The sequence below is a fragment of the Heterostelium album genome, assembly GCF_000004825.1.
Source record: "Heterostelium album PN500 unplaced genomic scaffold PPL_scaffold8, whole genome shotgun sequence".
NCBI lineage: Eukaryota > Evosea > Eumycetozoa > Acytosteliales > Acytosteliaceae > Heterostelium > Heterostelium album.
The window spans coordinates 658,726-670,893 of record NW_008805070.1 but is presented as its reverse complement, the minus strand read 5'-3'; the positions used below and the strand labels follow the sequence as shown (position 1 = coordinate 670,893).

Here is a 12,168-nt window from a genome sequence, read left to right as displayed (position 1 = left end):
TGTTTTGATTTTAAAATGTGAATAAAAAAAAAAAAAGAGATGGAACTTTGTTGATTGGATTGATTGTTTTGGATATTAATTAAAAAATCACAAAACTAATCCTAAAGATACAAAAATATATATATATATATATTTATAAATACAAAATATTTAGCAAAATAAAAATAAAAATAAAAAGTAAACAATATCCAAGTTTCGACGAAAGTAAGACCAAATAAGGATGGTTGTTTGATGACGAATAATAATATTACTACAACTGATGGCCAAATACTAAAACTAATCCTAAACTAATTGTACTAAATGTTTTCTGTTGTTTTTGGTACGAATCTACAAACAGGAGAATTAACTGCTGCTGCTGATGCCCTCTCGAGTTGTACTATTATTATCCAGTCTACAAAACGAGCATACCAGTCAAAACAAAAGAAAAACTGCAACCTTTATAAAATTTGATTTGATTTGATTGATTGGTAGAGTGGTTGAGTTGAATTATCCAACCTTAAACTAAGCTAAATCAACTGTTATTTTTTTGAAAAAATAAAATAAAATAAGAAATAAAATTAATATTAATTATTCAAATTTAATTATTTGATTGATTTTAATATAGAGAGTGGAGTGTGAGATGATAGATTGAATAGATCAATATATTATATAAATGGAGTGGGTAGTAGAGAAAGAGATGGAGAGATATATAGATATATTGAAAGATGGGCTTTGAAGACAAATCAATAAATCTCTATTTAATTTGTTTTGTTTGATTGTAAGGAATGGAGGTGGAAAGTCAAGTCGGAATTGAATTTGACTTTCCAAATACAAAAAAATGATTTTTCTCACTTTTTCTTTTTGTTTTTAATATTAAATATTCTTTTTTGGTTTGTTAATTTTAATTCTAGAGAGAAATGGAGGGAAGTGATAGAGTTTTATAATGTTTGTTGTTTTTGCTTTTTGTCTGGTTTTTTGTAATATGAGATTATTTGTTTGTGATATTATATATAATCATTGCCAAGTGTTTAATTCGAGACTATTTATTGGTGTCGGTCATAAAATATAATATATGATTATATATTACAGCAGGGTAAGTTAGGTTTGGGTTCACAAAAACAACTAAACACAAATTATTGTTTGTTTGTTGGTTGGTTTGATTTTAAAAAATAAATAATAATAACAAACAACTTGATATAATTATCTTTTTTCTTAAGGAGGTAAAAAATGAGTAATTACTATGTTAGAAAGTGTAGAAAAGTGTAGTGTGTTTCTTTTTGTTGTTGTTGTTGGTGTGTTTATTTAGTTTTGTGTTTTTGAGTGATGATATAATACAATAGCTATTTGTATTAGGTATTGTTATTGTTCACTTTTATTGTAAATGATTTATATACACCTACACCATATTAAATATCACGATTCAAATATAGAGTTTGTTTTATTTTGTTTTTCGTTTGTTTGCCAATATCCCGGGTTGTGTGTGTGTTTGTGGTGTAGGTGTTATTTTTATTTTGTGTTGTTTGTTGTTATTGCAAACAAATAAAAATAAAAAAAGACAATCAATATGAATTAGCTCCACCTCCTTCCTCTCTCTTGAGAAATTAACCTTGAGATGAATCATCATACTATAGTAATAATAAAAAAGTCAAACTTATAATTTGAATATGAACGAGTGAGGAGATGGAAGAAGACAATGTTTGTGTTGTTTTTGTTGATTGTTTGTGCTAAATTTGAAAGTTCCCAATGTTGTGTTGTGTGAGTGTGCTAACTTAACTATTCCATCACTAGTTACGAATTGAATGAAATTTGCTTGTAATATATGTCGATTTGTGATAAAGTTGAATATGAAGATGATGATCACAACAACTCCATACTATTAATAATTCTAATTTTAAAATAACCAATCAACTACTACCTCTGAATAACTACTATTACTTTACATTCTTCTTATATGTATAACATTATATAATGTTTATTATTATATGATATGAATGTAATATATTGTGATATTCTTCTTTGCATATTGTTTATTTCTATTGACTATATTTAGAAATAAAATATAAAACATTGAACATACATAATTGACAATATTTGTTATATTATTATTAGCATATCCTTACATTAATTAGAAGTGAATCTTGTAACAGATTTAACTATATATTACAAATATATTCTATTGGTATAAATAACAACACTATTATGATAATTAAATTAAAAATAAACAACAAAAAAAAAAAAATACCCAATCCATTGACTATCCACAAATAATATTTGCACAAATTGAAAAAAACAAAAAAATTCCCAAGACCACTTGAAAACCAAAAACGATGGATCATCGATTCAACCACTTTTTATTTTTCTTTTCCTTTTTCTCCATTCAATTTCAAATTATGTGGTCAACAAACAGCAATAAAAAAAATCTAATTTATTTAAATTTAGTTTAGTTTTATTTATGTATTCATTTTTTCAAGTTTACGACTCATTGATTTAGATTCATGTTTGAATCTTCTGTGTCTGTGAATTGCGATGCTGGCGGTGATCACGATCGCTACACCAACGATCGATCCAACTACGATTCCTGCGATCTGACCGATCGAAAGTCCTTTGGATTTCTTACAGATCGAACCTTCGTTGTCACCGGCACCGTTAGTGTCGACCAGTACATTGAAACTTGGATCGATCAGTACTTGCCGATCGAATTGCATGATATCGATTGCCACTTGTACATCGGATTTCGATGCATCCGACGTCCTATTGAGAAGCCGAGTTGAGATTGGCTTGGGAGTACCGTCGAACACCGCTTCATTCAAGAACGATCCGTACAACGATTGCTTGTCGATTTGCAGTTTAATCCAGCTGAGATTGTTGTCAGAGTTACTCAGCGATTCAATCGATGAGCATTCACCGTTCTCTGATTGGAACACCGCTGACATTAGCAATCTCAGAGTTGTAAGTTTGTCACTGAAGACATAGTTTTGAATTTCAATGTTATACTTGATGGAAGATGGCAGTAGTGTAATATTCTTGCCGGCGAATGTGTAGTTGGTTTCTTTCTCAAACCATTGGATGGTAACAATGACCTTAGTCGATTGTGTATCCGGTAGAGTTGCAGTGTAGATGTATGTGGAGTTACCGGGCTGGTCTAAACTCCAGATTGATTGTTGAGTTAGATTGTATTGTTTGACTACTTCCTCTGCAGCGGTAATCTCTAGAAGCTCTCCAATGGAAATAAAGAATTTAGTCGATAGCTGACCAGGGATTGTACCATTTGTAACTGGTTGATCAGGATTGATTGGTGGTTGGGGAATTGGTTCGACTTTAGATCCACATGAACTACCGATATATCCTGGATAACATTGGCAATGCGAATTAATACAGACACCGTTATTATTACAATTATTTGGACAGGTATTTGGTGTTGGTGTTGAAGTTGTCGAGGTAGTAGTTGTGGTTGTGGTTGTAGTTGTGGTAGTAGATGTTCCGGTTGTAGAAGTACTAGTTGTGGTTGTTGGTTCCGGATTTAATTTGATTTTACCATCAATTCTTTTAATAACAGCAGTATATCCACTATTTAAAAGATCGTCGGTTGAGTATCCATTGATATTATCATAACTATCTATGATATTATATACAGAGAGATAGAAATCACTTGATCCCCATCTATATGGAATAGTAATTTGACATGTATAATTGATAAGAGTCCAGTTTGGATTTGTTTCTAAACCTAAGCATGGAAACTGTAAAAAGTCACCCATAAACGAAGTAACATAAACAATTGGTTGTGTCCAGTTTTTGATTTGAATGTTATCCTGAATGTCCAAACTGACGGTGAAACTGGAATTCACCGCCCTTACATCGAGACTTGTGACCGATGGAACAAAAGCAGTGAGAGTTGGTGGTTCGCTATCCAATACACTCTGATCACAAACAATCTCTAGAGTCTTTAGTGTTTCATTAAATACGTTCAATGTCTCTGGAATACCTGGCTTATAGGATGTTCCATATAACTTATTCAGAATGAAGTAGGAATTGGTGATTCTGTATTTCTGGGATCTGCAATTGCCACCCACCTGGAACTTGACAGTCAGGTCATTAATATTGGTTAGATTAATTCTCTTGACCACTGGATCATAGTCTCCAACCACATCGACATAACCACTGAATGTATTACAGTTGTACAAACAATTAAGAAGCATTTTCCAGCCAACAAAGGTTGAGGAGTTAGATACCACCGTACTATAACCGTCTCCATACCAACTGATCTGATCGTCAAAAATAGTTGGTGGAGATAGAAGAGTTGTGTTGGAATATGTATATAAAGTGTTCGGAAAGGCATTGGAACTAATATTCTCTGACGATAGAATATCAAATGAAATAGGACCATCGAACAAATATCTTGGAAGTTTCAATGGTATCACATAGGATGCCCACATGGAACTATACGATCCGACATAAATGAAATTTTCATTATACTCTGGTATGGAATAGAAATTGAATCTAACTCTTAGTTTGTATTGCAAATCGGGATTCATGTCACCCGACATCATTGACAAAATGATAGATTGATCTACGCCATCGGTTGTTACGTTGGTTGCCTCAAATCCATTGGGGTAAATAAAAATTATGGCAGTTACATTTTCAAAGTAGAATGGAGATGGCTGTGGGAAGAAATCTAGGAACTGACCATTCGGTAGATATTGGCCGGATTTGAAAGTGCTTGTCAAACCAGCGAGATCCGTTAGCTTGACTGTGAATCCAGGTGGATAGTAAACACCGTCATTCGAAACGGTGTAGGTGTAGTTATAAACATCGGTATTGGATATTGTGAAGTTTACCAAATTAGAATCATAGAGAGTAACCTTTGAAGCTTCTTCTCTTGCCGCATCGATTCCGTGTGAAATTTCAATTGAGTAGACTCCACTGAGATCATCGCTTGCACTAACATTATAAGTGAATTGATACGGTGTAATATATGTTACTGTGAAGCTTATTAGTTTTGGTGGTTCTGTATCTATCCCTTCGGTATCGTATGGAGGTATTAATGTAACAGTCTTTTCGCATGTTGAAAATATTTCTGCGAATGATTGGTAGATAGACATCGGAATAGAGAATCTATGTTGAAAGGATGTATTGAGGTTGACTGTTCCTGGTCCGAATCCCATTGGGTAGGTATTAAAAACAAATGGTTTCGGTGAGTTGATATTGAATGAAAGCACTGGATTGATCACTGTAATACTCGATGATAGCAATACTGTATTATTGATCTTTGTATATGATATATTGTTTACTACACATCCATATAGATTTTCTAAATAAAAATAATCAATCAATATCTATCTATTTATAATATAATATTATGTTATTTTAATTTGATTGAGATATATTAATTACCTGTTGTTACTTGCAGTGGTATAGAGAAAGTTTGATTTAAACTGTATGGACTATTGAGTGAATAGAAATTTAGTGAAGTTGCGCTGTCGGGTGGAATCAATGGACTGAGATAGGTGGCTAAGGAATTAGCTGATAACAAACTGTAAGGCCTGATCTCTGCGTAATCACTAGTTGGTGCGATTGTATATACAAAAAAACGTGATAGTACTTCCTTTGCCGTATTAGCGAAATTAGCGAATGCATATACGTTCTTCTTTGGTGCACCATAAGGCATAGTCACAGGTCGGTTTCTTATATATTGATAGTTATTCTGCTCTATTACTGTGATGTTTCCCACAGTGAAATCCTTCAACGGTTGAGATGTATAAGCAATAGAAGTTTGAGTAAAACCATCGGTGATCTGCACGGTAAAACCATTTGCATCAGTGTAGTTACAAACATATTTGGTTCTAAACATTGGAGTAAGTTTGATTCTATAGATGTTGGCTATATTTGGTCTCAGGGTCAATGAGCATGTGTAGCACGGGCTATTACACTCCAGATTTGAAGTGGGTGTGGATATACCATAAAATGCGGATAGCTCTAGATTGGTAACACTGGTTGATCTTTCAATTGGTTGTATTAAAGTGGAAGTAATGGCATTTGGTCCTGATAGTTAAATTAATATTAAATTTAATATCGATATTAAAAAAAAAAAGAAAAAAACAAGTTCAAATTTATACATACTTTTACAAACAACAGATATTTTTTGTAATGAATAGATTCCAGATGAATTTGAAATAGACAAATCAATGAGGTTACCATTTAGAGGTACATTTACATTGAGTTTCATGGAGATGATTCCATCAGTGGATTGATTTGCACCCCACAGATAGGTGGTATTGAAATTTAGATTGGCTGGTACAATGAAATTGTCTTTTGGTAGTTTATCATAATATACACTGATTTCGAACAAACAAGTTGAATTATTTGGAGTTATAAATTTAGATGTTTGATAGATATAGTATTTGAAATTATTTTGACCTACAAAGATGTGATAAATATTGATTGATGTTAACAAAAGTTATAAAAATTAGTTGGTATAAAAAAAAATATTTTTTTATAGCCTTAGTTTTAAAAAAAAAAATACCATTTACAATATGCAGAGTAAATAGAGAGAGAAATAATAATAATATTTCAACTTTCATTTTTGATAAAATGAAGATTTTATAAATGACTTTAATATTTATAAATTTTATACATCAAATCTGCCACAAATTTTAACACTTTATAAAACCATTTCCAAAAAAATATCTTTGATATTATTATTTTTGACGAAAAACCAAAAATTTGATCTGATCAATAAAACTTTAGTTCATACCCGGAGCAACGCAAATGAGTTGTAAAATTCTCAACTTTTTTCAGATATGCACAAAATACAATTAGTTAAAGCATCAATCTTTGAAATACCCAAAAAAAAAATAATAATAATAATCCTGACGGGTAATAAAGGGTAAGAATTTCTTTTAGTTTTTAATTATAAAATTATATGATTAAAAATAAAGGTATGATTACCAAGATACATTGTTAAAAAAAGATTGACTACCAACGATCTTAGTCTGAAGATAGTCAATGTAGTCACTGAGGTATAAAGATATTTCCTCGGATTCTGATGTTTGGAAAACAAAAACACCTTGTGAATAATCACCAAAATCAAGTGAAAACGATTGTTGTTCCTTTGAAAATGACCATTTTCTCAGATGTGTCAATGGGAATTCCAACAATAATTTCTAAAATTAATCATGAGAATGGCCGTTAGTTAGTCATTGATAATCTAGATGTTTAAAATGTGAGAAACTAAAATTACTTACTCTAGTTTTAGCAATCATTATTAATATACATTTACGAGAGAAACCTAACAGCAGAGAACTGTTGGATGGCAACAGTGCATTGTGGTAGGGTGTAACAAATGGATTGTGATTCTTATCCTTTTGTTTGACAGAGAAGAATGTCGCGCCAAAAGTCTTGAGAGAGCGACACAGCTGGACATATCTGAATTTGGCATAGACCTCTTTGATGCCACGCAGATTGCGATGCTCCTTGTAGATGTGCTTTTCGATCTTTGGGAATGACATTCCCCAGAGCTCCAGACAGTCGAGTGGAAGGAAAAACTTGAGATCCTGTTGTTTGAGGAATCCTGCTTTGTGAATGGTTGGATTGTGATCGCCAAAGTTGATTTGGAACAGAGTTGCTGCCAGCTGGATCGACTCCTCCATCGAAGCGGCATACGTATTCGAGATGATAGCATCACGTGACTGGAAGAATAAAAGGTTGAAATAAACGGGATCGTTGTGGCAGTCGTCAGAGGCAGTATCGAACGAGTAGAATTTCTTTTTAAACATTAACTTTGCGTCGGATGGCACGTTTTGTTGAGAGAGTGAGATGTAGGGCCGCAGCCAAATGCCATTACCAACAAAAAAGTCATCACTCTGTCGCTCGATACCATCGACCAGTGTGCTACTCTGGATTTGCAACGAGAAATCCTCCGTATTCTTAATACCAACTCGATTTCCAATCTCCTGAGTGATCTCTACAACAGTCTTTAACTCATCAACAACAAACGTCTTTACTTTTTTATCTGAAAACTTTACAATTATTTCACGTTCTTGAACTGTTGTATCTGTTATATAAAAATATATTATTAGTTGTTAGTTTTCCAACAAAACCTAATAACTTAACTACTATTCTTTTCTTTTTTTGTTTTTTTTCTACTTACTCTTTGAAAATGTTTGAATCATCTTTGAAGATAGGTCGGTTAGAACTCTCATTACTTTGGTTACTTTATTATCTTTATACAATTCTTTTTTGGAGCGATCATCACTGTTCTCCAGAGTATACAATGGATTTATATATTGCTTCTTTGGTTCAATATATAATGGACATTTTTTCGATACAATTCCAGGATAATCCTCTATATTATTAAATAAATTAATTATTAGTTTCGAAAATAGACTAAAAATAACGGATATGAATATGTGTCATACTTTTTCTTTTATCATCTATAGATGATGTTGAACATGTAGATAGTCTTCTACGAGAAGATATCTTTGCAACAGTACTGTAATCTTTGTCCCATTGCTTTTGAATGGATGGATTGTTTCTCAGACTATGATGAATATAACATGAAAGTACATAGGATATTGCCTCTGCCTCCACAGTTGTAAAACTCATTTTCTTATCTGTAAACTCAACTGAAAACATATGATTTAAAACTTGCCACTTTCTAACATTTGATAATGAATATAAATGAATTGAATTCTATTAAAAAATAAAAAATAGTGAGTTAATAACTTATATTTTAATGAATAATAATTAAATAAACAAACCTTTGTTTCTGGATTTAAAATTAAAATAGTTTCCGAAGAAATACCGAAAAGATATTCATCGGATAGCATCGATACTCTGAAGAATGTATAACCATAGGTTTTCATTGACTTTGCGAGCTGTATGTAATTGAGCTTCGCTTTCTGCTCGGTCATTCCAGCCAGCTTTTGATATTGTGAAGCAATCTCCTTTTGTGCGCTACGCTGTCCGGCAACTACGTACTCACTGGGCAGATAGTCCTTGAGTCGGATCGAATCGATTTGAAAATCCTTTTGATAGTCGCCAAAACAAATCTGACACTGAAGTGCAGCAAACAAAAAAGACTCGGTTTGCGAGCACGGATAGGAGCCATCGATAATCGCGTCAAAACATTGACAAAACACGAAATGTAACATGTCGGGATTCATAGAGAAATCAATAATAATATCTTTGGCAAAACAAAACTGACGCTTCAAGTAGAACGTGGTGTAGAGTGGGTCTATCTGCTGCTCGGGCAGCGTCAAGTCCGACACCAACCACGTGCCGACATCTTCTTGCGCCGTCTCGAGCTTGAGCGACAGTTCCTCGGGGTAGCGCAGCGACAGCTTTGCCGCCAGATCCTTTGAGATCTCCGAGACTGTTTTCGATTCGTCGACGATAAATGTCTTGACAGTCTCGTCAAGCAGCATGCCCTGATGTAGTGGATGCACAACTCTTTCCCACGGACCATAAAACTTAATCTTCAACGTCGACTTTGTATTCTTGAATTCCAACGTTTCATTAGGATCAATATCGTAATCAGCCAAACTACACTCTGGCTTTAGCCAACGTGCATTCCTAAACTGTCCAGACTGTTGAAACAACCCATATCTCTCTATCTCTCCCCATGACGAATTGAAACCAGAGATATCAACTGTATCTATATCATCAAGTGCTTGTTGTGATGACGATGATTGAATAGCATCTTCTGTTGTTGTTGCTGCTGCTGCTGCTGCTGCTGATGTTGTAGTTGTTGTGGTGGTTGTTGTTGTTGTTGTTGTCGAGGTTGCTGTTGTGGATTGTCTTGGACTTTGTGATCTTCGTTGATTCTGTAGAGATTTCTCGAGGAAATCACGCTTCTCTTCGTTGACTACACGGTCGTATATTTGGTGTATTACATGCTCTACTTTAGCATGTATAGAGAATCGCATGGTTATACAACGCTTCTGTCGAACCAAACTGATCTTGATGGGACGTGTCTGAATGGAAACATCGGATGGATGCAATCGACTCACCATGAAACTTATCAACTTTTCAATAAGATTCAAAGGTATTCTCTGTAGATCTTCATTGTTATACTCCATCTTCTCCATGATGGCAATGAAGCATAGTTCCACCATTGATAACACCATCCTCTACTATGTTTCTATTATATATATATATACAAAAAAAAAAAAAAAAAAAAAACTACTATTTTTACAAACAAACAAAAAAAAAGAATACAATAATTACTTTAGATAGAAAAGTAAGTTAATAAAATTATGATAAAACTAAAGTTATGTTGTGATGTTATGAAATTGTTGTTGTTTATTATTATAATTTGTTATAATATATAAATAAAATTTAAAGATTATGATAATGATAACGTGATTGTGAATGTGATGTGAGTGATGATGATGCCTGTTTGACTGCTCTTTAAAAAAGTAGCAGTTTATATAATTTACAAACTCATATGAAAGAAAAAAACGATTAATTATATAAATAATAATAATAAATGAAAATATATATAAATATAAACAAAACAAACAAACAAACAAACAAACAACAATCAATAACAATTAAAACAAGAACACCAATAACAAATATATTATTATTATTATTATTATTATTGTTTAAGTAACAATTAAAAAAGTAAGTCGATTACACACACAATCAAAAACTAATTGTAAAATTGATATTATTATTATTGTTGTTGTGTGAAAATTGGATTGTCTATTTTTATCGATTATTATTTTTGTTCTTGTTTTGTTTTTGTTTTAATATGTTGGAAGATATATAATTTTTATTAAATCTGTTTCTCAGAGAGAATAAATCATCATCCTCCAACAAACAGCGAAAGTTGTTTTTTTTTGCTTTTTTTTTTTTTTGTCAATCAAAAAAAACAAGTGATCTATATTTAGGATGGTAAAGTTTTTTTTTTTCAAAAAAATTTTATGAGAATCTTGTTCAAACCCAAATCCACTACCAATATTTGCTACCTTATTAATTTAATATGGAATTGATTGTTTTGTTTTTGTTTTTTGTTGTTACAAAAATATATTTATTGTACAAATTTTTTTTTATTCTATTTTATTTAAACATCATTTAAATATTTTATAAATACACATACAAATTTTAATCGTACGAAAATATAAAATCAATCAAATTAGTCAGTAAAATAATAATTCGCTTATTAAAATTAAATCTATAAATTGTATATTAATAATCATAATAAAAAAAAAAACAAATCCAATCATATTATCAATCATATTTTAATAATAATAATCTATATAAATAAATATTTTCTTTAAAAAAATAATAAAAAGAAAAGAATAGTTTTGTGTCAATAATTCAATTAAAGAATCATACATTGTTGTAAATTTCAATCTAAATATCAAGAAAATAAATTATAAATTTATTTCATTATCTTTGCAGTTCGTTAGTTTTGTTTACTGTTAAATCCCAAATCCAAGAAATCTATTTTATAAAATGTATGTAAGATTATTATCGAAATAAATAATAACAATAATAATGAAATTGTATCTTTGAAAATTCAAAGTTAATCTTTGCATTGCCCTTTAGTTTCTTTTCAGAAACGATCGGCAACAAACATCGCCAATAATGGTAGATTGATCATCTCTAAATCTATATTATTGATTGAATGAACAATCAACCAAGCCAAATCAGACTTCAAAACAAAAAAGAACAACAACACCACAATATTAAATCATTTACAAATCTCTGTCCATTTTTCTTTCATTGTTTTTGTGCTGTTGTTGATCTATAGGTATTTACTACCTTTAGATTTACTCTTGAAATACATACACAAAATCAAAATCAAAGAATTGTTTACTGAACACACAACACACACCCTCTGAGTCTCTCACAATGCAAACATGATAAATCAATCACCATTGTTATTAATATCAGTATTGTGATGTTTTTTTTTGTGTTGTCTGGTCCCTTTTTTTTATTAATAAAAATATAAATTTGCAAAAAAATAAACTCTTTTTTTTTTTTTGTTTTTGTTGATTAATATAATTAAAAAAAAACCAATCCATCACCAAGACCAGAAAATCAATCAATCACTCGCTGCACCACCCACAAACAATTATTGATCTGTGTGTTGGTTCCCCCAAAGTTTTTCTAAACTTTTTTTCTTATAAGCCGTTATTTACAAAAAAAGAAAAAAAAAAAACAAAAAATTTATTTTTATTT

General features: G+C 31.4%; 3 protein-coding genes across 3 annotated transcripts; all 3 read right to left on the bottom strand.

Moving 5' to 3' along the window:
- Positions 1–2,429: 2,429 nt before the first annotated feature.
- On the bottom strand, positions 2,430–8,888 carry frmA (FERM domain-containing protein; the record flags this gene model as incomplete). The annotated part of the gene is made up of 8 exons (XM_020578732.1): positions 2,430–5,287; positions 5,371–5,856; positions 5,935–6,018; positions 6,097–6,393; positions 7,217–8,029; positions 8,126–8,320; positions 8,394–8,667; positions 8,736–8,888. 8 exons carry the CDS (start codon positions 8,886–8,888, stop codon positions 2,430–2,432), a joined length of 5,160 nt encoding a protein of 1,719 aa, XP_020431196.1.
- A 559-nt stretch (positions 8,889–9,447) lies between these two features.
- On the bottom strand, positions 9,448–9,902 carry PPL_07898 (uncharacterized protein; the record flags this gene model as incomplete). The annotated part of the gene is made up of 2 exons (XM_020578731.1): positions 9,448–9,464; positions 9,524–9,902. The coding sequence occupies 2 exons, from the start codon at positions 9,900–9,902 to the stop codon at positions 9,448–9,450; spliced, it is 396 nt and encodes a 131-aa protein (XP_020431195.1).
- A 1,637-nt stretch (positions 9,903–11,539) lies between these two features.
- Positions 11,540–11,710, bottom strand: PPL_07897 (uncharacterized protein; the record flags this gene model as incomplete). The annotated part of the gene is made up of 2 exons (XM_077398161.1): positions 11,540–11,595; positions 11,686–11,710. 2 exons carry the CDS (start codon positions 11,708–11,710, stop codon positions 11,540–11,542), a joined length of 81 nt encoding a protein of 26 aa, XP_077254269.1.
- Between the last annotated feature and the right edge of the window lie 458 nt (positions 11,711–12,168).